General features: G+C 36.9%; 3 protein-coding genes across 8 annotated transcripts in view; 1 reads left to right on the plus strand and 2 right to left on the minus strand.

The window, feature by feature from the left end:
- The window catches only part of LOC105427482 (carcinine transporter), a 25,168-nt gene extending 21,213 nt beyond the window's left edge, over nt 1-3,955 (plus strand). For all 5 annotated transcript variants that reach the window (XM_089081554.1, XM_011639230.3, XM_011639228.3 and 2 more), the window contains 8 exons: nt 1-55; nt 569-827; nt 1,102-1,294; nt 1,439-1,657; nt 1,746-1,960; nt 2,205-2,380; nt 2,505-2,677; nt 2,828-3,955. The exon at nt 1-55 is cut by the window's left edge and continues 156 nt beyond it. In XM_089081554.1, coding sequence (XP_088937680.1) covers nt 1-55; nt 569-827; nt 1,102-1,294; nt 1,439-1,657; nt 1,746-1,960; nt 2,205-2,380; nt 2,505-2,677; nt 2,828-2,933 — 1,396 coding nt within the window. In that variant the 3' untranslated portion in view covers nt 2,934-3,955. The remainder of the gene's footprint in view (nt 56-568; nt 828-1,101; nt 1,295-1,438; nt 1,658-1,745; nt 1,961-2,204; nt 2,381-2,504; nt 2,678-2,827) is intronic.
- Nucleotides 1-13,578, minus strand: part of LOC105427481 (carcinine transporter-like) — a 32,232-nt gene extending 18,654 nt beyond the window's left edge. The window contains exons 1-11 of one of the 2 annotated variants that reach the window (XM_011639225.2): nt 13,313-13,578; nt 13,120-13,213; nt 8,191-8,466; nt 7,696-7,891; nt 6,906-7,164; nt 6,306-6,498; nt 5,895-6,000; nt 5,709-5,812; nt 5,185-5,399; nt 4,923-5,098; nt 1-4,434 (exon numbers count right to left, since the gene is read on the minus strand). The exon at nt 1-4,434 is cut by the window's left edge and continues 990 nt beyond it. In XM_011639225.2, coding sequence (XP_011637527.2) covers nt 4,216-4,434; nt 4,923-5,098; nt 5,185-5,399; nt 5,709-5,812; nt 5,895-6,000; nt 6,306-6,498; nt 6,906-7,164; nt 7,696-7,891; nt 8,191-8,462 — 1,740 coding nt within the window. In that variant the 5' untranslated portion in view covers nt 8,463-8,466; nt 13,120-13,213; nt 13,313-13,578 and the 3' untranslated portion in view covers nt 1-4,215. Of the gene's footprint in view, nt 4,435-4,922; nt 5,099-5,184; nt 5,400-5,708; nt 5,813-5,894; nt 6,001-6,305; nt 6,499-6,905; nt 7,165-7,695; nt 7,892-8,190; nt 8,467-11,186; nt 13,094-13,119; nt 13,214-13,312 lie in introns of those variants that run through there. The other variant, XM_089081555.1, reaches the window with a different exon arrangement.
- Nucleotides 13,579-14,629: 1,051 nt separating this feature from the next.
- On the minus strand, nt 14,630-27,427 carry LOC105427483 (organic cation transporter protein-like). The gene is made up of 8 exons (XM_089081552.1): nt 26,257-27,427; nt 21,846-22,029; nt 20,571-20,829; nt 17,554-17,852; nt 17,329-17,441; nt 16,711-16,925; nt 16,187-16,535; nt 14,630-15,931 (listed from the first exon to the last, which is right to left on the minus strand). The coding sequence occupies exons 1-8, from the start codon at nt 26,610-26,612 to the stop codon at nt 15,748-15,750; spliced, it is 1,959 nt and encodes a 652-aa protein (XP_088937678.1). The 5' UTR covers nt 26,613-27,427; the 3' UTR covers nt 14,630-15,747.
- Nucleotides 27,428-27,609: the final 182 nt, after the last annotated feature.

Raw genomic sequence — 27,609 nt, forward strand, 5'->3', positions numbered from 1 at the left:
GCAAGGATGGACTTTCAATCATACGATGATACCATATGCCTCGATCGCTGCCGAGGTAAGTAAACCCTGACATTATCAGTCGGCATGAATCATTGTCGCTGTGGCTAATTGATTAATAAATTTGTCGACTGAAACAGTAGTAAAACGCTTAGCGCGTTTCCGTTTTTATCTTTTTCCTCTTCTTGCCGAGCTGTAATCTTTTTATGAAGCGAGAAGAATTAAAACCGGTATAAAAAATACCATTCACACATCGGTATTTTTTGGTGTGTTGTAATACCCGAGATTAAACTTTATTATTTTTTAATATTAATGACAATCGAGTCGTCGAGCAGGATTTATCAGTAGTTTTTACTAGCGCAAACTAGCACAAGCCGCATACCGAGCTTTGATGCAATTCAAGCATCTTAACATTTATAAGGCTAAAGATTTATATGATAGAAAATATTTATAAAATTACTTTGGTATTCAATCGCACTATATATATTTATCTAGAAAAATAAATTGAAACGATAATATTATCAATAATAAGAATCTCTTGCCATTATGATAACGTATATTGTTTTGCCAGCTCGAATGGGTTTGCGACAAAACCTTCCTTGGTTCCGCGGCCCAGTCGGCCTTCTTCGTCGGCAGCATTATCGGCGGCCTGATATTCGGCTACATAGCTGATCACTATGGTAGGATCCCGGCGTTGGTATCCTGCAACGCGGTAGGATTTTTCGCTTCCATCGCGACAGCGTTCTGCAACAGTTTCTGGTCCTTCTGCCTCGCGAGGTTGGTCGTCGGCGCGTCATTCGACAATTGCTTCAACGTACTTTTCATTATTGGTACGTATAATCGCTGATCGAATAAAAAATACATAAAAAAATTATGAAGGACTAAAATAAATTTTCTGTTTAACTAAAGCAGCCTTTAAGGATGTACAAATAAGTATCCGAGAAAAACTCGTGTATCTTTATTAATCAGTGTTTTCGGATTAAAAGTTGTTCGTACAACTCTCGATTTCTGAAACGAAAGTTTCTAACATAATAATGAAAATTATTATATATCTTAATCATCGTTACTCTCGGTCCTTATTATTAATGATAACTTTAATCGCAGTGATCGAATACGTTGGTCCAAAGTATCGAACTTTGGTGGCGAACATGTCCTTCGGGATTTACTTTGCCGCTGCCGCTGGTCTTCTGCCGTGGATCGCATATTGGATCGCAGACTGGAGAATTTTAAGCGTCGTTACCGCATTTCCGATGATCACCGCTTTTCTTGGTCCATGGCTTGTCCCAGAAAGTGCACGGTAATTGCTTTTATGCTTACCGAGTAGAATATATTATATATAAATTATATTCCAAAATATAAAATTTTCTACCTGCTGCAAAATACATTTTTTTTTTTTTAAATATTAGAAGACGCAATAATTTTATTTATATCATTTTTTTAGATGGTATATCATGAGCGGCAAAATTGATAAGGCGATTGGCATGCTGAAAAAGTTCGCAAAAGTCAACGGTAAGGAAGTGAAGCAGGAGGTGTTCGAGGAATTCGAAAAGAGCTGCAAGAGCATGATCGAGAAGGATCAATCGCACAATCAGTACACAGTCGTGCATCTCTTCAAATTGCCCCGGCTGGCTCGTATCACTGTCATGCTTGTTATTTACTGGTGAGTGCTATGGGAAATCAAATCTGCGATATATATATCTATTTTGCTCCCGTTTGAAACAGCTATTGATCGAACAATCGGCTTTCAGGCTGTTGATAATTCTGGTGTTCGACGGACACGTTTGGAACATGAAGCTTTTAGATCCCGATGTGTTCACGTCGTTCTCCTTAGCCGCGATGACCGAACTTCCGGCGGCGATTCTGTTGGCACTTTTCCTTGACAGATGGGGCAGACGATGGATGGGCTTCGCTTCGATGTTCATGTGTGGCATTTTCTCCTTCATCGCCATCGGCACTCCCCCCGGTAAGAAGTTACATCACCGCGATAATTATGCCTCTCGTTACTTCGCCTTCATCGCCAAACCGATAACAGAAAAACATAAGATCATAAAAAGAAATAAAAGATAAAATAAAAGCGGACCATGATGAAATATATTTGCTTCTGTCTACGATCTGAGATACAATCTTCGGTCTAGCGAATTGCAATTCGACTCGAGCAAATAACGCTGGTAACACACGTCGTATTTACATAATCCGCGGTATTTCAGGTACACTAACCGTCACCATGGCGATTTTGGCGCGCCTCGGTGTCAATATCGCCGCGAATATCGGCTTCCAATACGCGGCTGAGATGTTGCCGACCGTAGTGCGAGCGCAAGGTGTGTCTCTGATTCACATTATTGGTTACTTCGCCCACATCATCGGGCCCTACGTGATCTACCTGGTAAAGTATCCCGAGAAACGCGATCCGCGCGTGATCGTATCTGCGATTAACAAAATCTAATTCGCTCGTCAGGAAGACGAGTCGCAGATGGAACTCGATTAATTGAGTCATCGTCGTTTTTCAGGCCGACGTCAACCAATACCTGCCGCTGATTGTTCTCGGTCTTTTGTCGTTCCTCGACGCGTTGCTGACGTTAGCGTTACCGGAAACCCTGAACCAAGAATTACCCGAGACTCTGCAGGAGGGTAACGACTTCGGCAAGGATCAGAGCTTTTGGTGGATCCCTTGCATATCCTCGTAAGTCTTACTCCACGAGTCTTTCTCTCCCTTTTTCTTCCTTTTCCGCTTGGATTCAAGGAGAAAGAAATATCGAGATTCCCTCCGTATTTTTATCCGACGTAGTAATGGCTTTGCGAACTTATCTCCTTATCCTCGAAATCTTTGCAGAACTCCGGAGTTGAAGAAATCGGCGAAGAAGAAGAAGAAGAAGGAGGGTATGGCGAACGCGGCTTTCCAAGGCAGTATTCAAACTATCGATTGTACGAGATTATAGCGGTCGTTTGTGTTCGCCGACGAGAATTTTGCCAAAATCGTTGTAAATATCGCGATTAAATAAGTCGATCGCGCGTGTGATAGCTGTTAAGCAGATTTGTGAGTGACGGACACGTCAAGTGCTGTAATTTGTGCGATGGCGATCGAACGGGGACGCAAGTACGAAGTGGACGACGGTAAGAATGCGGGATTCAATTCCGAGATGTACGCTCTGATGGACACGAATGCGAATTGCGATTTCGCGCGATTTCGAAGTCAATGCGACCGCGTCAAGAGTGCCAGATTACTTTTTCAAATCGTTTCCTCGCAACGCAGCTTTCGGACTCGCCGCTCCTTTTGCCGATGTGTGTACAAAGTTATTTAACTAAGCATAATTTTAATGAGATTAAGTAAGCGACGAGCTGATTCTCCCGCCGTGTTGCGATGTCGTGAGATATCACGTGCATCTAAGTGCTAAGTCGAGGAATCCGATTGTCTACATTGCACAAAGCGAAGCCTGATGTGCCAAACGTCGCATGATGATTTATTTACTTGCGATTGAACGTAAATATCGCGTGCCTAATGAATAGTCATATGCACGTTCGTAGTAATTTAGCGAATTGCTACGATTTTAAATTTGTGGTTCCTTACCTTCCCGAAGAACGACATGCGCGATACACGAAAGACTTATTCTCCAAAATAATATTGAAAGGACAGATTAGAATTGTGCGAAGATAACTGTCACTTTCCTGATGTATCATCAAGAATCATTACGAAATTGTCACCGGCGATAGCAATCTTTTATGAATTAAGTTTCGTTAAATAAGTAGACGATGTTAGATAATTTAATGTATATAGACTAGCACGGTTTTCAACCGCACAAAGATACGTTTTTTCATTCTTCACTGCCAAACTTGGAAATTTTATCAAAAATCACACAATGACTGCGCAGAAGAGTATGACTAGTATCATTTCGCTCATTGCCATGTAAAGGTCGAGTAACAATGCATAAAATAAAAAGACAAGTTGTTTTATTCTCGTAAACTCTGTTTTGGAGTATTCACTTTCGAGAGTGAAGCCTCTCAAAAAATGCTCCTCAGATCGGGAGATCATTCCGATCCTGTCTATTAACTTTATTAACTCGTACAAAAAAAGAGCGTAATTACTGATTATATTATCATCGTGACACGCGAGGCGTAAATATTTCTTAACTATATTTCCTCGACTTCGAGGTTTTATACAACAAAATTTTAAAAAAGTTCCCTCGACTTCGAGGTTTTATACGATAAAATTAAAAAAAAGAACTATAGCTCGCGTGGACGATAATGTCGATGTCGATTTGAACGTGGCCTCTCGAAACAAGGCAGGGCCCAGAAACTTTGATCCTTTCCAAAATCCTCTCCCTGGCGAAGAGTCTGTGGAAGGTCGCGACCGAGCGTCTCCGGTAGAAATAGTATCAAGGTAGCGGCAACAAACGACACAATACTGATGATTATCATTGGCAGTCCGTCCCAAATCTTGGCCTAAAACAATTGCGAATAATTGATTAAATTGAAAATATTCAATGACATAAGTAAAATTTGCGTTTTGCCTTTAGTCAAACCGATGATTCCATAGACCAGTGCCAGACTTTATTCTACGTTAACAAAATACGATTTAAATATTTAAGATAAAGAACGATTTAATTATGGAAAGACATAGTAAAGTAATAGATGTAACGTGCATCATGAGTTATCAATATTTATCTGCAGAAATTTTCAAATTAAATCAACACAGATTTTTTAAAGCTTAGCACGATTATTTATAATAATGGCAATAACAGACAATTTATAATAAAATATATTTTTAATGTAATTAAATTTCTCTATCAAATTCTATTTCTATATCAAATTCTTGATATAAAAATAGTTTTTAATAATAAAATTAATTGCATTGCCGTATAATACGAAATAATTGCGTCGGAATTTTATGATACTTTTTTTTTTCGTGAAAAAGACAAAACACTGCTTACACTGTCTACCACATATGGTGCGATGGAATGGGCGATAATGCCAAAAATGTGGATCAACGCGACGCCTTGCGTCCTAATGGGAGTCGGCAGCAATTCGGCGGCATACTGAAGACCGACATTGGCCGCCATATTCAAGCAAAATCGCGAGAGCACCGACATCGTCAGCTTCGCTATGACTGAATAATAAAAAACGCATGAGATCGCGGTCCGGTGATTTTATTCGAGAGACACGTTTAAAAGCCCGCGTATATGATGTGCTCACTCGGCTGTAACAGCAGTTCGGCAAAGCTGAAGAGGCAAGTCATGGCCAGGGTGATAAATCCGCAGAATCGGCGACCCCAACGGTCCAACAGCAACGTCAGCAACAGCCCGGCCGGTAGTTCGGTCGCGCAAGCGAGGGAGAAGGACACGAACACCGAGCTCGGGATCAGCTTGAGGGAATATACGTGGCCGTCGAAGGCTATCATCGTCAAGGACCTGGAAAGCACCGCAAGTAACTTCGTGCGCGGCGTATCTAATGCATTAAAGCGGAAAGCACAATGTAATGTCCGATCTCGAAAGCGCTAATTTTAATGGATAAGATCTGATGAGGCGTGCCGCCAGATTTCTGAAGCTTTTTGCGTCACGAGAGATTGCGTCAAAATATATCGCCAGATGCGAGCGCGATATTTTCGAAAATTAATCTTCCGCGAAACCAAAGAGGTACATATCGAGTCCATCCAAATAAGAAAATAAAAAGAAAAACGATGAAGCTAACAGCGAGGAATGAAATTGAGTCTTACTTACCAAAAGAAGATTAACAGAATTGTATTTTTCGCTAGGCGGGGTGACTTTAGAATATCAAAGATGTTTGCGCTTTCTGTTTGCGTCTCAGACGCGGTTAGGTTCCTCTGTAAAAAGGATGAGATCAATGATCGATGATGTGCGATTTGTGTCTTTTCAGCTTCGCATCCGATTATCAGTTTTACTTACGACGAAGGCATCGTAAATGCGCACTTCAGGGCTCTTCCTGTTGATCTTCGCGATTCGCTGCAACTTCTGCACTACTTTGTCTATTCTGCCGTTGGCGACGAACCATCTTAATTATAAAACAATATTCTATTTTAGCGAAAAATTTAAAAGGCACAGGATGAGATAACAGTGAAAAAGCTTGCAACTGCATTTCTAAAAGTCATCATTTAAAGAGTTCGCGTATTAAATCTCGCACGTCCAATTCCAATTAAATCGGAAAAATATGAAATCCCTTTGCAACTAAGATTAAAAAAAATTATTTAACTCTTATATAAAAAAAGGACATTAAAAATCTATTATATTAATAACAAAAACTGTGATTTGTATGTGGATGATTTAGATGAAATAAATTGAATATCTATATTTATTTACCGAGCACTTTCGGGAAGAATCCAAGGCGTGATGAAGACGCTCATCATCGGAATTGCGCTGACATAAGCAAAAAATCTCCAATTGGCAACGTAATATGCGATCCACGGCAAAACTGTACTTCCAACGGCGAAATATACGCCAAAAGCAATGTTAACGACGAGGGTTCGCCTATTCACTGCCATATACTCGAGCACTAATAAAATTTAAATTAAGATCTTGATCCAATATTTTAAAGAACATTCAATTTAATAAATAAATAATAAATAAATAAATAAATAAATAATAAATTAACAGGTACAGCGATACACACATTATTAATGATTTTACACACAAAAAGTTTTACTAATCAGCCACAATGATCTTTCATCTCTTCCGGGTAGTTCACGTAACATCATTCATTACAATGAAAATTATGTGTGAACATTAACAGCGCGTGGAGATTTGCAGTCTAGATTTAACGTTAAAAAAAATGAAAAATGTAATTGCATATCTTCACGTGTAATTTCGACGGAAGTCGGAATAAATTCTTTTATTCATTGCCGCAAGCGATGCGGATGAGCGTCGATACATCGCGTCTGATCATCGTTGAGGATTACTCACCGATAATTAGCGGGATGTTTATACAATTGTCGAATGACAGACCAGTAAGAAATCTGCATATGGCAAAAGTCCAGAAGGTATTTGCGCTCGCGGTCGCGATCGAGGCCAGAAACCCGATGCCGTTGCAAAGCACTAGGGCGGGAATTCGGCCTCTGTGATCGGCGATCCATCCAAAGAGCAGACCGCCGAAGATAGAACCACAGAAGAAGATCGACTGTGCCGTCGATATGAGATATTCCTGGTCACATACCCAATCTAGCTAATCACAAAGGGTCCAGAATTAGTGCGCGAGAAGTGCAGCAATCTACAAGGGGAAAATAATTTTGCTGACAAATCTAAAAATTTGGGGTCAGCTACAGATCTGAAGATAATTTTATTAGACCATCAAAATAATTACATAGAACGTTCTAACATGATAATTATACTGTAAAAACTTTTGATATTTTCAGTGATCAACGTAGTAACATGAACGTCCCACATCATTGTTTTGATAAAATTATTTTCAAATCTTCATTTCACTGAATTTTTTTATATGTCGGCGATTCCGTACGCTCTACTTGCAAAATTATTTTTATTTTATATCGTAAATTATTGTAAGTATCTCTTGCTACAGTTATTCGCGTGTTATTATTAAGAAATAAATCGTATGATCGAAGTGACGAGAAGAAAGATCAATCGCAGTTAATCATGATCATTTGGCAAGAGTAGTCATGAATCTTGATTGTTTTTATGTCTTCCATATCATGTCTTTCATTTCATATATACGGTGACGTATTCGAATATACTTCACCTCAACCGCGATGCTGGCGTACGGGATTTGCGTGAAATTGTATTCCCATTGGTTGCAATCCACGGTTTTGTTTGCCTTCCATTCGATCGAACGAATGTCCATCCTGTGATTTATAATAGGAAAGAAATCTATATCTCTTCGATGGCATCGATCGTAATACGGATAACTTTGCGACTTCGGTATGCCAACCTCCACTCTGAAAAATATTGACTTCCGAAATATCTCTTCGAAAATAACAAACAGACGATGACATAAAAGAGAAAAAGAAGACATAATTGATTAGATAGATTTGAAAACAAAGTTCATTGCGTAATATTCAAAATTATTATAAATTATAAATTATCTATATAAATGTGTAACGTATAATAAGAATTAAATTACAACACAAATTTAATAAATATTTATAAACAAATATATGTATTTGTTATAATTTAAAATATATCGCGTTGATAAAAACGTTTGATATTTTGATGAGTGACATTATTATAATTTTACCTTTCTTCTTGTGTGAGGTTCAAAGAAATCAATTCCTCGATCTTGCACCAGTGCTCTTGTGGTACTAGAGTAAGAAAAAACTGCGAGAAGTATAGGGTGGCATATGCTACGCTGTAGGGAAGTAAAGCCAATAAAAGCAGCCATTGATATCTGCCAAAATCACCGACGTATGGCAAGATATCATCGAAGGTCTCCAACTTTGGTCTTAACGTGATACTTTCGTTCGGGTCTGTGGTGTCTATGGAATTCTTCACGCCGTTTGAATTCTTCATTGTTCTAAGGAATGCCAAACATCCAATACATCAAATTTAGAAGAAAAAAAAAAAGAAGAAAAAGGAAAACAGAATCTGTTTTATTAAGCAAGAATAATTTTAAAATAACGAATTAATGAATTAAAAAAATAGTTTTTAGAATTATTTGAAATAATTATGGAGAAAGAATCTATAAAAGATATCTATAAAGATCAGAAAAAGAGGAGAGATACACAAAGTAAGTATACACAGCTGAAGCTTATAAATCATGTATCTTCTTTAATATCCAATAAGATCTCAAAATTCATTTGTGCGGTGTAGTCACCCTGTTAACACAATCTAACTTCCCTATGATATTATGTAATAAATCACCATAACATTATGTGTAATAAATCATGATTCAGGGTAAATCGAGCAAACAATCGATAAAAATAAGCGGATTCTGTGAACGCCATCATAATCGACTTGGGCTACAGTGCAAAGTCCATGTAACTTGAGCGTGTCCTCGTGGAGATGTCAAACGACAACTTGAGTGGGAACGATCTGAGCAGCCAGTGTTGTCCGAACGTGACGGGATCAAGTGGCTCATGACGCGCGTCTCGATCGAGATAATAATGAAGATCAAGTACGAGTTTGACGACCCGGCGCGTTATTAACAATGTTAGATAACATTGCTTTCATACCGATATAATGTGATAATGATAATGCAGATAATATCCGATATTATCTAGATAAATATATTATCGGAAAATATCTACGTATCTCTATAATATCTATAATAACGTGTTTAATATTTAGAAAACGTAATTTACTGAATTAAGTAAGATAAATTGATATGATTGTCACGTGAAAAGATCGGTTTTGTTGAAGTATCTAAAATTTTAACCAGATACAAATTTAAAAATAATTTTGTTGCGTTATTAAAAGAATTACTTATGCATTTAAGCATGGTAATAATATAAAAAATTTTTTATATTTTAGCAATCAATTTGAATGTCTTGCGTAATTATTTTAATAACCCAATTAAAAATTATTTTTAAGTCTGTATCTGACCAAATTTTTAAGTACTTCAAAACTTTTCTGCCGTATGCAATAATTGGTTTATTAAAAATTTATAATTGCCCAATTATATATTTATTATATATATATATATATATATATATATATATATATTTATAAAAATAAATGATTTCGCTATTCTATGTCAAAATTCTAAACCTCATGTTAATTATTCAACATGCTCATTCAACAAGCAAGCTATAAATAGTTTGTATAATCGAAACATTATCATATACTTCAAACTAATGCTTGATATTTTTGTTCATTACAACTTTTTATTCTTGAAGTCTGAAAACATCGTGTGTCCGCGATATTTGGCGATTATATGTATCTGCGACAAACGCCCGAAAGAAATATATGTAAGAATGGACGTGATAATAAAAATTGTGACTGAAGGTCAATGTCAAACATGTCAAATATAAATACTAGCATAATAAATCACAAAGTGGTTCATCATTGCTTGATAATACGATAAAAAAATTTTTAAACAAGCAAAAGTAATGATAAATTTTACAAAATTGTGCTTTTAATTCTACATTATTCAGATCAAATATAAGAATAATAATTAAATAAGAATATAAAATTAAATAAAAGAATAAGGGCTTAGATTTAAATTTATACGTCCACACATGAGTGAAATTCAATTGTATACATGTGAAATTAACACGCGTGTATGGACACATATACATGTATGTATGTGAGTGTGACGAATTCTGCGTTATTATTTTCGAATTAGATATTATATTTATATGTGTGAATTTTATGCATATGAACATAATGACATTTAATTCAAAAATAATTGCGCAGAGTTTATCACATATACATGTATATGTATCTATATATGTGAACTTCACGTGTATGCAATTAAATTTCACTGACATGTAAATGTTTAAATTTAAATTTGAACGCTTTTATTCTTATATAATTATCATTCTCATATTTGGCCCGAGTAGCCGAATTAAAAGCGTAACATTCTTATAAATACATATGATTAAATTTCATTCAGAAACGTATAGACCTAAGCGTCTTTATATGTATTGTATTATATTATTTACCGTATTATACACACATACACACACACACACACACACACACACACACACACACACACACACACACACACACACACACACACACATTGTATGTACTCACATTGTGAATATCTCGCGACTGACCATCCATTAAGGTTAATTAGCAAAAGCCTTCTGCGAATGCAATTGCATAGAACTTTTCAATGTAGATAATTATTTGCTGCTTATTTATATATTTTATTAAAGCAAACTTTTCCTTAAAAGGCATCACTTTTTGTATCTATTTATGATTAACGTAATTGTAATGATTTTATATATTAAACAGAGTTGGTAACACGAAGTTGGCCACTGATATCAATTATTCAACATTATTCAAACTTTATCTTCAATACAATTGAATGCGCAAAAGAGTGCCTTTAATAGATCCTAGTTTCATATTCACAATTCACTTTTACAATATCTTTAACTATTGTTATTACATATTTATGATACGATTTATGATACGATCAAGTTTTCAATACGTAATTAAAATTTTTCTGTTGAAATAGATATTTTCTAACATTTGACTTTTTGTACATCTACGTTTTCAAATCATGTGATCAAAAATTAATTGCACATAATTTTTATATTTTATTTTAAAGCCATTAATACTTACACTTTTATTTTTTCACTGCACTAATTGTATATATCTTTCGTATATATATATATATATATATATATATATATATATATATATATATATAATCTTCAACTTCTATCACTTATATTAAAACAAGTCTTAACATATATGTAACACTTTTCACGTTGCAGGAAGGACAATGTTGCGAGCATTACATATTATTATCGGACATTATCGAAGAAATTATTGCGAATTAACATGAATACTGATAAATCATAATTACGATAATCGTAATTGTTGAAATGCCACTCCACCAGATAATATTTCTAATGTCCGAGATATTACTTGCGGCGATACAAATGAATGAAGCGACCACGACGGTAATAACGAGGCTCTATCGCGAAGCGCAACTCGCTGTCTGAAAAGGAAACCCGATTGAATACCATTGATATAGGAACTTGGCACGCGGAATGTGATATATTATATGTCAACATAGTGAGAATTGCAAGCACGAAAGAGAGAAAGAGAGAGAGAGCAATCGTGAAAGAAAGACTGAGAATCGTTGCGAGAAGACGATGAGATATAGCCAAACAAATTCCCACGCTTCTCGAGTCTCGAGTCAGTTTCTAAATTGGAAAATCTTGGGAAAAGACCTTTCGATGAGAAAAAAAATGACTCGAAATATTATTTTCTCTTAAAATATTAGCGAATTCAGTTAAAAATTACACAAATATTGGCTCTCGATTGATAAATAATGATCCGATGCTTGATATCTGAAGAAATTATATTGCTTTGAATTTTAATAGCAAGAGAAATCTTATCGAAAAAGCCATAGATACAAATACTAAAACTCTAGAAAAAAGAACATTTATTTTATTATAGAAAGACCGGTTTCATGGATTTTAATATACATCTATTTTTTACGAATGCATCTCGTTATACGTCATGACTACGAACTTAAACTTTCTTCCCGTTAACCGCACAGCATAAAAGATTCATTCATATATAACAGGATTCGTTCAACACACTCGCCAATGTATACATAGAAAACTTACATTCTCGCAAGGAGAAAATTATATGCAAACTTGTCGTGTTTGGGTGCACCGGGGAAAAAAATCGATATGACCTTCGTGATATGCAGAAGTGGAATAAAAGCTTTTTCTGCGTAACGTTCCGGTAGTCATAAAAGTTTTTTTTTTTTTATATAAGACTTCGAAAATTTGCGATCGAAATTTGCAGATTCACTGTCAATAATTTTTTTTATATTTTTTGAAACTTAAAACTAATATCCTTTAGGAGAGAACTCTTAAAAAGATTGGTTAATATTATACAATTTGTTGAAAAGAAAACTTTTTGATTTAATATTTTAAATAAGGTATAAAGATGTACGTGAAAATTTAACATACAAATACTCTGAAAAAATAAAAATAAGAATAAGACAATTTTTCGTTTATTCATTGCAAAAACCGAGTCATTTATTTCAATCTTGTATTACTTTTAATTCTGATAAAAAAATTTTTTTGTTCAAGTTAATTTTTATTAGTTAAATATAACTATTAACAGCTATCAGTTATATTTAATTAATGTATATATACATATATATAAAGATATTTAGCTAAAAATCTGTTTTTGAAGTTAAATGTATGTAAAAATGCGATCATTATGAATCAATATACAAAGTTATTACATAGTTTAACAGAATAAAATATTAGAAATAGCAAAATGATTGGAATTAATGTGTTTGTTTCCAAAAACCTACTTTTTTAAAAACATTAATTAAACTGAAAATATGTTTAATAAACAACTTAAGAATAAATTATTTTTCACAAATCTTAATAATTATTATTCAATTAAGTAATTAAAACAAATTTTAAAATAAAAAAAAACAAAAAATTATTGAAAAAGTAAATATCTACCTTTTATATTCTTTTACTTCTTGACTTACCACAAATATCACTTATTGACTTACCACAAATTCACCGCTGTTGATTATAGATGAAATTACACGTTGACTTTTTTGCAAAGCATCGTTATGTTCCGACATCGAAATAATTTTAACACCGCTAAAAATAATTTTTAATGTTAAGATTTATCTTTATTTAAATCACTCTTTGATGAGTATCAAAGGAACGATAATAATTTGTTGGTCGTTCTATATTTACCACAATTTTGTATTATTGGAAATATCGCGGTGTTAAAATAGCTCTAACTTCCTCCATTCATCTCGCGAGTAGAATCTTCCTCGGACGTCACTCGCACAAGCCGGTTGTCACATTCGCGCGATTTCCATACCGCTACCTACGAGTTCACGACAATATCTGGCACGCTGTTAGAACTCGTGTTTCGAACGAGCCAAACTTGGCAAGCCAAAAATAAACCGCGCGGACGTCGATAAATTTTCTACTACTAAGCATAAAACCTTGACCGCTATTTCATTTAATAACAGAAAATTCTGTGACAAATTTTTGATAAAATAATAGTAAAATAATAGTAAATCATGACAGAAGTAAAGAAATATTTTTGTTGTTATTAATAATATAGAATAATTAATTAATACAAATTTAAGAAATGATAATGCAAAAGACAAAATCATTATTGTTATTATGTGTGATAGAAGTTTTATGAGCTTTATAATTTGTCAGCTACAACGTAATGTTAACGAAAAATCCACGGTGTTAATACAACATATTTTAAAAAAATGAAAAAATATTGTATAATCAGATGACAAGATCTTCAAATTTTTATTTTATTTTAATAAAAAAAAAAATTAAAATATTGCTTTGTCAAATTAAATAAATTCTTTGCACATGTTTTTCTTGTTTGACACGGTTACACAAGATATTCTATTTGAAATCCGAATATCTTTCGAAGATGCTAAGATATTTTACATTCAACCAATGCCAATTGTGTCTATTAATGATCGATCGGCTTACATTTTCACGAACGCGTTGTGACACTAATGACTACAGTTATATCAATCATGCAATTATTTGTCTATCTTGATGTCGCAGAACTCCAGATATTACGATACCAGATACGACCAGATATTTCTCGTATTCTAAATATTCGCGTTAAAATATGACTCATGATCTTCTCGAACAGAAATTTGTCCGCACAATGATAAATTATCGATCGCAATGCAATGATAAAGTGGTTTAAATTATGTATACTGCTTATTAATGACCTCAAGATATGTATCAGGTATTTCATTGTGCTCGATATTAGCGTAGACTTGTCGAGTCGGTGATAATCGTTGCATTAACAAACGAAGACAATAGCGCGGGACAATTAAATTAATATAATTTTCTCATTTGTAAACGAGAAGATGTCGATACCGTTCATTAATACCGTTCATTAATAATCGTCAAAGCAATAGCTTACTGTCACAATCGCCTTTGAATCAAAGGCGATTGTGACAGTAATTATCCATTCTGAATGTGAGTTTACGTTTATTAACACAGATCGACGGGAGATACAAATTATAATTTAATATTTTTATTTACATTATAAAATACTATACACGTACAGAAATCTCGAGATCTCGGATTTTTAGCGAGAGGCATTTCCTGGCGACCGGAAGATATTGCCGATACGCGTGTTATCACAATAAACCTGTCGGCTGAAAATTTCCCATTCAGAACGTGTGATCTTCATTCGCATTCCATGCGCGGCGCATCGCATTTGAGATAACTGAAAAATTTGATTCGCTATGTACATTGTACTACATACTATACGCGTACGTGAGCAACAGTGACGAGTCTCTGCAGCTGCAGCGACGCGATCAACTTATGTAAAATGCATTGAGTAGTAATTCTGCATTGTTTCGAGTACATATTTGTCTCTTATCCGTCCCTTATTTATCTCTCCTAATACGGCTGCCACGGGCTTCCGCGGGATCGGAATGGCGTGTCTGAAAATAACAGTATCTCTTCCTTTTTTCCTCGAAGGACACATCTCACACAAGGAACAGACAACGGTTTCGAAACCTCGCAACGTTTCCAAACTCACGACTCACAATCCTTTTCCTACTATCAAATACAATCGTGGTAAAAATACATATCGCAATAAAAAAATCGTAGCCTCGCGTTAACGCTACGTGATCGCGAGTAGGAGTGTCCTATCTATTTACTCGAAATCCAAGTCAGATTTCAAAGACGTCACATGTATAGAATTTGAGCTACGGTAAAGAAAATTGAAAAGGTAGTCTGAATAGTAGGAATAGAACGGCCAATTAGAGCATTTCGGTTAAGTAATACTGATCTGGTTAAGTTCTAATTGACGTTTCTACTTCTCTACTGTCAATATTTATTATTAATTGCAACAATCTTCCCTTCTTCCAATTGAGTAAACCTAATAGAGCGGGCTAGAACATTGACCAACGCTCCATTGTCTTTTCATCAAACTACATTGACGACTGTCATTGATGATTGAGTATGGATGTGTGAGTAAGTTTGATTTTGATGGCTCCCGATATCACACAATTCTGAACGATAGAGAAAGAGAGAGAGAGAGAGAGAGAGAGAGAGAGAGAGAGAGAGAGAGAGAGAGAGAGGAAAATGTAGTATGGCGAAAATCAGGGTTGCGTTTCCCGGAGTATTCATTTTCCTTCCGCTTCCGTGGCCGCGTTTACGCTTTTCCGCGATCTTATACTCGATCTTTGTATCATGCTGCTTCTTAAGGTTTCACCGCGAATAGACGCTCTCATTGAACTTCGGAAGCTGCTGCGTTCGAATGACCGGAAGACCGCCACCGGTGGCACCTCCACATCTACAGGCTTTTTCCTGAAAAAAAAAAGATATATATATATATATATGAATGCGACATCTTTCTTAGGAATATGCATTATTCCTGCATATCTAAAAAGTAAAATTCTATTTGATCAAAAGGAGAGCTATCAAAATAAATATTAAAAAAGAATTAAAAAAAGATAACTAATGCAGTTATTTAATATTTGCATTCTAACGATTATTTTAAAATTAAAGGAAGTAACAAATGTTATAAATGTTTAAAAAAAAGATTCGTTCTTTGACACTTACTTCGAGAGACACGGCATGTCCCATATCTTCTGGTCCTTTCCAAAATCTTCACCATCTTGCAAGGTCTGTGGCAGATCCTTATCGAGGGTCTCCGGCAACAGGAGCGTCAGGAGACCGCCCAAAACGCCCATGATGCCGAGAACCAACAGTGGCAAAATCGGAGAGACAACATCCAGATAAACGACAAAGGGTGCAAGAATGCTGGCAACATATCCCATTATATGGATCAAGGCAACTCCTTGAGCCCTCACAACCGTCGGCAACACCTCGGCCGCATACTGAAGACCAATGTTATACGAAATATTGACCCAAAATCTGCCGACGATCGCTAAAGTAGCCGAATAAATACCTAAAATATTCAAGCAGAAAAAACTGCGTACAATCCCGAGAAATATACGAACTAGATGTAATTTTAATTTTTTTAATTTCTGAATTTTTTAATTTATGAATTTCGAAAACAGAAATACATGGAAATTGCTAGATTTTTTTAAAACGGTGAAAAGAGATAATTCAGCAGTACTCACTGTTCGAAACTGCGCTCGCCCAAATACTGAAAATTCCGGAAATTACCATGGTACCGCAGGCCAGCCATCGTCTACCCCATCGATCGAGAACGAGGGTGAGAAATGTGTCGGCGGGTAGTTCGGTAAATGCCGCGATGGTAAACGTTACAAAAACGTCGAGTCCGAGATTATTCACGTTTCTTACGTGACCATCAAATACCAGCGATATCGCCATCCTGCATCGAGATAATCGATATAAAGAACGACATTGCCTTATTCCTTATAGTCATTCAATAACGATTATTCTTTATTCGATGATTCACATATTTTCTCTCTTATATGCTACAATAATAAAATGTCTGTTAAATTTGTCTGTTAATACTAAAAATAGCTAACGATCATTTTTAAACCTAATGTTCTAATTTTTTAACATTTTTTTTTCTAGTACCACACACAGATAAGAATTTAAAATTTGATTTGGATTTTAATATTCCATCCAAAATAGAGTAACGAAATATTAGAAAATTTGAAAATCGTATCTTTAATACGTGAAATAAAGATAATTAATTTTTCAAAAATAGAAATATTTAGAAATGACCACTCAATTAAAGAAACATTTTTATTATAAAGATCACTCACCAAATAATGATGAGGAGAATCGTAATATTTCGCAAACGTGGACTCTTAAATAGATCCACCACGGAATAAGTTTTGTCCGCCTCTTGTTCCTTGCATACTCTGGCGCAGGTTTCCTGTTGCATCAATAAACAGCCATTTACAATGCGAATCTTTTTTGAATTTGATACACTTCTTGCTTTCTTTTCTTTCTCAGAACGCAAAAAGCGACGAGAGAAGGATACTTACGCGGAATTGCTGATAGACGTTCTCGGGTACCTTCGTGCCGTTGATGTGTTCGAATTTACCCAGGATTCTAATTGCCTTCTCCACTTGGCCTTGACTGACAAGCCACCTCGCGCTCTCCGGTACCAACCAGGGTGCCGCCACTGCCAGAACTAGGGGAACGGATATCGTGATGCAAGTCATCCTCCAGTCGGCCAGGAAATACGCGATCCAGGGTAAGATGCAGGCAGCAAACGTGAAGAACAGAGCTATCGACATGTTCGCCACGAAAGTGCGCCATTTTGGTCCCACGTATTCCAATACTGAAAGAAAAATACGTTATTCTAAATATTGTTCCAACGGAGCTCCGCGAAGTTCCAGTGATTTCGAAATCGGAAATGTGATCCAAAAATTGTAAAAAAGGAACGACATATCCGTCATGTCGATAAAACCTTCATTTAAATTGCGTATATCAATGACGTGTTTTGTTACACAATAATTTACTTTTCAGGCGAATATCATCGTCTTTGAGCACATTTGTTCGCGGATAGTCGATTTTAAAGTCTTCAGATAGACTAATGAAATTAGTCTAATCAAATTATTAAGACTAATGGAATTAGACTCAATCAAATTATTACGTCATCACAAATGATATCCTCCACTAACCTTGGACGAAAATTGGAGACTCAAAGTTTCTCTTTCTCTTTCTCTTTCTCTCTCTTATAATTTAGGTAATACTGGGCTATTAACGCAAGGAAATCTGATAGTTAACGTAAACTTCCCCTTTAGGCTAGTGACCAAATCTAGCTGTTGGCTGCTTCATCATGTAACGGTAAATGTTCGAATATCAAATTACAATGTTTCCTATTTATTAAGTGGAGAGCGCATTATTGCCGACTTAGAATATTTTAATTAGATCAACGAGTGGTTATTTTTTCTAATGCGCTACCTTCACGCTACCATCCATCTGTGAAGCGTAAAATTATCAGTGATCTGATCTATGCGTGTCCAGCGACGGTCACAAGGCTACGAGATTCAGCATAAATTGATTTATACATTTCGAAATTTCAAAATGGGTCGGTTGCATACTTCGTGAATAATTTTAGAAGGCGTATATTAATATTCAAGACTTCTTCTCTTACGATCAAAAAGAAACGTATTATCACTTAATGTCAAGTTCCTCTCCCGAGAATAAAATAATTTATACAATTATTATATTTATTATTATTATTATTATTATTATTAATTAATAATGATTATATAATTATTATAGTACTACAAATAAAATTATTTATGTAACTATCAATCTTCAACACTCGGTCTTACGATTTCCACGGTAGCGATTTGCGGTATAAAAAAAAAAGTGACGGGCTCGGCAAAATTCCGAGAAGTTGAGCGATTTTCCTTTATCCTTCGACGGCAAATTGATATCAAACTCTCCGTAACGAAATAAATTTCTCATGAGAGACAATGAAATGCGATCGTGTTGACTTAATGCCTCTCTCACGAGCGGTTAACGGCACGTGCCTCTGACATTGGCCACGCTCCCACCAACGAGATCGGCGAAACGGAACTGGCAAAACGCGCGCGAGTGCAATAACCGTGACTTCGTGAGTCAAACCAGGCGAGCTTGACCTGGAAGGCTGAATCCGGCGATCGTAATCGGCCGTGACTCGACAGACAAGACACTCGAAGATCGATTCGGGATTGGCGATCACCAGCTCGAACCGAATTGTCGGCCTATCGCCAAAGTATCCGGCGGCGATAATAAATCGGCCGCAATAATTGCGCAAGGAGAGGCAAGAAACGCGCGGAAGATCGTATTTCTTTTTTCGCGACGCGATCGAGGATTTACGATGTACAAACGCGTATCTATTGTTCCGCGAATCCGTAGTCCGTTTTCTCAGAAAGGCCCTTACGAGGACGTTTTAATCGCGATTTAATCAGCTTAATTAGAATCGCGAGTAAACGACGATTGCAGCGCGATAGCTGACGGGGTTAAGGTTGACGTAACGGTTTAGTGAATACAAGGAGATGCATTTCTAGCGCATGGCATTGTTCCACGTTTGAAATTGGGATACACACGCACGTGTGGGAAGCGTGCTTCTAAAGGGAACGCCCACGGACTTTACTCACCGCTCTTATAATCGCTAATAAGCGCCGTAGAAAGGAAAACTGACTTTTAAGGCCGATCTCGATCTATTTCTGTCTCAAATTCCATCAATCCTGTTTGACGCTGGCTATGCCGCTAGATGTCTAATTACAGACTTTGATAAACAAGGAACTGAGAGTCGAAACAACTCTCATTGTGTCTCGATGGCGAATGAAGTATTAAATCATAATTTGGCGACAATTCTTAGTTAGTATATATAAGCAAGTTCAGACGCAAAAATTAATCGCGGAATCCAGCAAATCGAGTCTTCACATATCAGATCAGAGTTATAATTAATCAGTTGTTTCCCGCCAAGACTATTATCGCTACCATTATTCGGAAATATGATTTATAATCTTAATATGACTTTCGTTTTTCTTTTCTTCGTTAGCTTATGATCAAATGTCGTGCGTGTTTGAGACCGAGACAAACTTGTAAGATATCTTCGCCTTTCGAGGCCATAAATTGTATAATTGAAAGGAAGCATTTATCATCAATGAGGAAGCGATTATCGCTTCATAAGGAGATAAAAACTTCTAAGGTTAACACGCAACAGAAATTGAAAAAGGTGAATTTTACAAGATTCAATTCCTCAATAAAAGTTTTTTTTTTTTCTACAAGAAAAATCATTCAAAAACATCTTCATAACAAAAATATGATTCTATTAAAGCATATAAGACTTTGGCCAAGTGCAGCTCAAATAGTTTTGTTAGATTGTCAAAATACAAGATAGTCAAGTTAAAATATAAAAAGTTTTTACAGTATCATTTAAGTATTCAACAAAATTACTTTTAGATCTGACCAAATGTTTAAATACTTTAGCAAAAACGTTCTCCAGTTTAGCGTTTCGTGTTCCGATTTATATAAAAATTTCGCGACGCATACGTACCCAGGATATACATCATGGTGAAGCAATTGTCGAAGGCAAAGCCAACGAAAAATCGGCACAGCGCAAACTCCCAGAAACTTCCGGCTAACACGGTCGCGACACCCGCTAGGAAACCGGTGACATTGGCGCCGACCAGCGCCGGTATTCTACCATATCTGTCCGCGATCCATCCGAAGATCAGGCCGCCGAAGATCGCGCCGATGAAGAAGACGCTCTGGGCAGTCGTCGGCAGTGCACTGTGCTCGCACACCCATCCCAGCTGTAATGGAGATTCAGATAATTTACTTCTCGGATCGGCCCATAAAAAGTGAAATCTGTCACTTGCGAGCAAATATGAATGAATGATGAATATTATAAGAAAATGATCGCCAAACTGCGCTCCATAAACTAAATCAGTTTAGCCTTATCGTTAATTATCGTCTTGAACTTTATCAATAAAAGAATTGTTTTGTTCATCTGAAAAATTTGGTAGATAGATTTGAAAATAATTTTGTTGGACCAAAAAATCATTATGTAGGATGTTTAAACGTGATGATAATATTACAAAAATTTTTGACATTCCGATAATTAATTTGAGCATTATATAATTGTTTTAATGGCCTAACAAAATTATTTTCAAATCTATATCTGTCCAAATTTTTACGTACTTCAGCAAAACTGTTCTTCTCCTTACATTCTAGATTTTGTTTTTCCGTGTCTGCTTAAAATATTTTTTATCTCGGCCTTTATAAAAAATGCTTATTAATTTTCATTGTGCGATCTCGCTATAATCAAAGGGCGGCCGACATGAAGATTGAGGCAGAAAAAATTGGAGAACACTCGGTCATCCGGAAGCCAAGATGACGGATCGCTTTCGAGTCTGTCCAGCGGCACGATTCCATTTATAAACGACGCGGAGATTCGATAAGCGCGAGGAATTGCTCAATTCCTTCAATCATGCGTACAAATTGTTTCGCTCTTTACGTACTCGACTCGTCCTTGCGACGCGTTCACGTGGCGCGAGTTCGCGTGACAGCTCGGCGCAAACATCTGTTGCACGTTGTCGGTGGTATGCGAGTATACGCTGATGTCTTTCGACTGGCGAGTGCTCGTTAGATCGGAGATTTGCCGTAACATACCCATGTCGCTCGTTACCAACGTGTCACACTAGAGACACCTTAGAATATCTAAATAGCATCGCGAATGCGCTCTTAACGCTTTAACGAAAGGATGTCGTCGCTGGAGGAAAGAGTTCTCATCCGATCCTCATCCTTCCGGTTTTCTCTACTTTCTCACCTCGGTCGCCACGGTCTCGTAGGGGATGTCAGTAAAATTGAATTCCCAGCCGTGCGAGCAACCCCTCGTCGGCCAGCTCGGGTCCGCCTCCCTGATCCCGTCCAACAGGATCTCCGTGTAATTCACGTCGTACATGGTGCACTTGGAGTAACCATTCTCGCCGGGTGGTATCGCCAGGGCGATCCTGAAAGAATCGAGATCCAAATGAAAATATCATTTGCGCGCTGCGCGCAGAAAGAACCTCCCACGCGAATGTGGGAAGTTCCGGTAAGACAAGTTGATATAATAAGAAGTTCCACGTAAATGTCACGCATTGACCCAATAAATGTCAGACGCAGGAGAGAGTACATCCGGACGGGAAATTGAAAAAGATTATAAGCCGGCAATTAAGATCGAGTATATAAAGATCACCAATTATCGTGCACACCTCCGGCTAATAACGCATGCAAATCTGACCTTTGTGCGAGAGTTACATGAACGAATGGACGCATTCGACATCGATTGCAATGCACGTACGACATTTTTCATCCTTGATAGATACGTTCGCGCGCGAACGTCTCTCTAGACTTTACACGAGTCGGTGATTAGCCATGTAAAAAGATCGAAGTTACAATGTCAGATCGTAAATCTGCACAGATACGTGCAAAAACGTCTCATCTTTGAGAAAAAAAATTATGTTAAAGATATTTTAATGTATCTCATTCAGAAGCGTTTAAAATAATTTCTTGACTTTATATCAATTATAAAAATGTCATCAAATGATTTTTCTTGCAAATGTTTTTGTAATCGCAAAATAATCGCTACTTCATCTTTTAATGTAATTTTTGTACAATTTAGATTTAATTTTGTTCTTTGAAGAAATATTAAATTATTAATGATTTTTTTAGTTACAAACAATTATGTACTTCTTTATGAAGTGATCTTCAAGAATAAAAGATAAATTATAAAATCACATTTATTTTCCAGTGAGTTTTTAAGTAAATTTTAAAAGTTGTATTATTAAAAGTTGTATTATTAAAATATTTAACGCATAAAGTCATAATAAAAATAGAAGACAATAAAGAAATTTAATTAAATTTTTGTTTTATATATATATATATATATTGTAATATATATTGTAGATAAAAATTTGGTTTTAAATATTCTTCAAAAAACTCATAGGTGAAAAGCTTCGTAAAGATATTCATATAATTACACCATAGCGAAATTATTTCTTTTTGGGCATTTTGTTTGATTTCAATTCAAACAATTTTTATTCTAAAATATAACATCCAGTTAAGTCTTGGCAATATTTATATATTGTAAGTAAATAAAATTTTTTCGCATATATTCTTCGAAAAATCCATAAACCTGAAACTTCGTGAATCTTTTTATGTAACAACAGACATTATAGAACTATCCTTTCTCTTGTTCAAATTTACTTCAATTTACTTCTGATTTGAAGTTTTCCATCTCGTCGATTATTATATAATCAGGCAATTAAACAATATGAATGAAAACGCGCATCATCAGGAACATCCTATTTAAGGAGCGTCTCTTGTCGTTCGCATGCGATCAGCGTGATATTAGCGCAGCGTTATGTCGAAAGGCTTACACAGGTATTTTTCACGTTCACGCTCTCATTGCTTACACGAAGGTTTCGTGCAAATTTATTATTCATTATCCACGAATATTCGTGCTGGCCTCCGGGCAATCGGAGGCGTTGTGCAAATACATATTTGCCTTATTGATTTTCCAATTGCCGTTAACAATTGCAAAAAAACGTTAGCACAAGCGTAGCAAAATTGCCGCGTCAGTTGTCAAAATTGCCATAAGCGTAACGGCTGATGAAAAAACTTCAGAGGAAAAAAAGGAAACATTTTCGATACACTTCACGGTAACTCGTGAAAAGAGAAAAAGCCATTCTTATTAAAGCGCTAAGCCATTAAGTCGCGATTTATGGTTTGTATGTGAGAGAATGGTAATAGCTTATAATTGCGAATTATATCTCTCTCGCTAATCTTCCCTAGTCGAAACACGTGTGGCGAATGTTGAAAAAAATATTTCCACTTCATTTAGTACGAGCATCATTCTGACACTACAATCGGCCTATTAATTATGCGGATTAGTTAGATAAAGTTGCAAGTAGTTGCAAGTAGTTGAAAATAGTTGCAAGTATTAACTGCTGTAATATAAATATATACATTGGTCGCCCGATATCTATCCTACATTTCTTATGGGTTCCCGCAAAAGAATCGACATCAACCGGTCGTTTATCTCGTCATTACGCTGACGTCAAAGAGAGAAAGAGACTATTAAAACCAGCGCGCAGGTATTACTAATCGCGCGATCCTTGTCGTGCCGAATCATGCAATCGAATTGTGGCTGCGAAGGTCTCGACGTCGCGTCGTTTCCATACTTTCCCTGGCCGATATGTACCTAGAAACACCGATACGTTTCGCACTTCGCAGTTTCCATCCGTTCTTTCACGACCGCCGGAGATGAAAAAATCGCCGACGCTCGCTGTCACGCGAAAAACACGGCGATAATAGACGAGAATAGCGTTACACGTACGCCACGCTTATTTCCTTTTTCTTCCATTCCACCTTTTTCTCTTTTTTTATTAAAAAGCCATGAGGTGTACGTGTTTACTCAAAGTGCATAACGGATCGTTGAGAGCGCTTTTACGAGTTATTAGCGCACCTCGTATTATGTCGTTACAGCCGGATTTGCGTACTCGACTGAACAAGCTGTACACTAAATGCGAGCTCACTTTGAACGATTTACGATTCATGTTGAAGAATTTTGAGGAGAATTTTATTTACAGTTTCACGTTGTAAAGTTCGAAAAGGGCATTTTAAATCTTAGATCAAAATATTTATATGCATATAAAAAATATTGAAATATTAAATATGCGATGTAAGAAATAAAGTGCAGTCTTAACATCTGATAAGAGTTAGAAAAATCATTTAAATCGACGCATTTTTCATATTTTTCTGTTTATTTCGATGTCTTTAGGAACTAAATTTAATAGGAATTAAATTTTCTACACATCTAGCATTTTCTGAAAGATTTTTTTTCTTCTGAAAGATTTTTTGCCTTTTAATTTAAAAACAAATAATTCTAAGCCGAACATTGCGTTTAGTAATATATTATAGTAGTATTATGTAAAAGATAATTTAGTCAGCTAATGATTAATAATCCATAAAATACGCCGGACAAGCTTTCGTAGCGGGAAAATATAACAAACCACTGTCATGAATCATCATTTCTACGTATTCCGGGTGAGTTGAACGTTTAAAAAATGTTTATTTGCGCGAACAATTACCCGTGGGAAAATGATCTCTTAAAATAGGATAATGATTATCATAAGCAGAATAACATTCACTTGAATTATTTCGAAAAAAGGTGCTGCCGGCGAAACACGGGGATAAACTACGACCGATTACTATCGATCCTTGAATTATTATTGAAAAAAATAATAGGAAAACGAGGAAGTGTTTATGGAAATGCAGTTGCATAAGCAACAAAGAAACAAAGCAATATTTAAAACTATGGAACCTGTTATCGCTCTTCAACGTTTCTGATGAAAAGTTTCTTCTCCTATTGACGTACGCGTGCGTCGCATTGCCGTTGGGGGACTATCTGTATCGCTGTATCGCTTTACGACACGCTCTATTATTCTTTATCGAAGTTAAAGCGTATAGAAAAAAATCGTTTATCGTCCTACATACAGATTCCAGAACATTGTCATCTGATAGGGACGACGAGACGCCTTATCGGCGTTTCTTGTTCAAATTTCTCGTAATTAGTTTGTTATTTCGACATATAGGTGACAATCACGTTGCAGCTTGATTATTTTACATTTTGCGTAAATAAGTGATGATAAGAGAGAAGATACGAGAGACTGTACCGAAGAAATTATTCTTAGATGATGATCTTAATATCGCTAAGTGTCATAAAGGCATTTTGCGATTTATTTATGACATTTACATAAAACTGTGAATTCCTCGGGTTACGTGGATAAGTAATATAAAATATGCTCAAATAAACACATGTCAAAAAATCACATGTCGAATAATAATAATTTGCGAAAATATTCAAATATATGTATAAAGATTTATGTCAACTTGTAGCAATTGTTTTTTCATCCGTAGAAGACATATGATTAACAAATGTCTGTTAACAAATGTCTAACGTGTTAATATTGCTTAAATAATATTTATTAAGTAATATTTATTATTATACAATTTATTCATTTTTACCGACGCATTTTTTTCAAATATTTTTTTCAAATTTAATTTCGCAGAGACTAACGCGATATTAATATTGCCGCTATCTTTCCATCGTTTCTATCGACGCGATCACAGTTTTCTCTTTAAACGTTAAAACGTGAAAGTGCTAGCGAAGGATGACTCAACTTCCACCCTACCTCTCTTGGACCGTGAGGTTCTCCAGTTCCGGCACACGGCACCAGTGCTCCTCCGGCACGAGGGTGATGAATATCTGCGAGAAGTACACCCAGGCGACGAAGAAGGCGAACGGTATCATCAGCACGAACAGGATCCTCTGGTAAGTGCCGAATTCACCTACGTGCGGCAGGAGGTCATCGAAGTCCATGTCTTTGGGCTCCTGGTCGTCCTGCTCGTCGCCGCTTTTGCGGCCCTTGACGGACGAGAGTCCGTCGGACGAGGCCGAGGCCGACAGACCTCCGTCGGGACTCAGGTCCTGCGGGGACAGGTTCCCGGGGACCTCACCGGCCGCCGGGAACTTCTCCTGCGGCGGCATCTCGCTGTCGACCGAGATCTCCGAAGTTCCCCGGGAGAAGAGTGGAGGTAGCACTTTCTTCGCGTGGCGGCCGCTGCGTTTGAGATCCAGCCTTCGGGATGCTGCGCCACGCGCGCACAATCAGGACGCCCGGTTGTCCGCCGCGGTGCGGCAAAACAAAATGCTTGTACTTTAAACGGGAGCACTCGTTTATGCGGAACTCCACCTCAGCTTCCGCTCCGACGATGGCGTTCTACGTCCCGATGAACATGCTGAAGATGCCTGATCTCTGCGCTCGTCGAGGAACGAACGAACTCGTTATCACGCCTCGTTACCTCTCCTTTCGCAGGCGCCGCCTGCGATCTTAGATCGCGATAACCGAATCGATCGAAGCTAATCGGCTCGACGGTCGTCTAGACGGTCGTTCGATTAAACCGTGACTGTGGACATCGCGGGAGATCGCGAGATCGCGAAGCCTCGGGAAAATCGAGGCTAATCCGAGGAGGCGTGTGATAGACGAAAAAAAAAAAAAAAGGAAGCGAACAAATCCTGAGACGAGAGACAACGACTGAAACGATCTGTTGCGTTCGTGACTGGCTATATAGGCATCGACCGTGGGGTATACCCCCTCTTTCTTTCTCACTCTCTCTCTCTCTCTCTCTCTCTCTCTCTATGCTGTTACTGAACACAATTCAATGTTCTCCAAGTGTGGCATTGAACGCACCACGGATCACATCGATCGCCCTCGTCCATTGCTGCTGCTGCCGCTGCCGCTGCTGCTGCCGCTGCTGCTGCTGTTGCTGCTGCTGCTACTGATGCTGATGCTGATGTTCGAATCACCGGCGTTGGTCTCTTCTCTTTTCCAGCGTCGCGCACGTCGCATACAGAGGCCGACCAGTAGTGGATATTTTTGGATATTGATTGGATATCCCACTAACGTGCAATGTTCACTTAAAAATGTAGTTTTAAAACACTCCACGCCAAAGATGCAAATCAAACATACAAAGTGTTACGATAA

The sequence above is a fragment of the Pogonomyrmex barbatus genome, unplaced genomic scaffold (assembly GCF_055798465.1).
Source record: "Pogonomyrmex barbatus isolate J1 unplaced genomic scaffold, ASM5579846v1 scaffold5, whole genome shotgun sequence".
Lineage (NCBI taxonomy): Eukaryota > Metazoa > Arthropoda > Insecta > Hymenoptera > Formicidae > Pogonomyrmex > Pogonomyrmex barbatus.

Bases quoted from the DNA above. Each gene is read 5' to 3' on its own strand.
- LOC105427483 (XM_089081552.1), bottom strand. From the start codon at position 26,612: ATGCCGCCGCAGGAGAAGTTCCCGGCGGCCGGTGAGGTCCCCGGGAAC. The intron at 17,853-20,570 runs GTACGTATGCGT...TTTTTCTTTCAG, and splicing joins CACCATGATGTATATCCTGG to TATTGGAATACGTGGGACCA. The intron at 17,442-17,553 runs GTAAGTATCCTT...TTGATGCAACAG, and splicing joins ACGTCTATCAGCAATTCCGC to GAAACCTGCGCCAGAGTATG.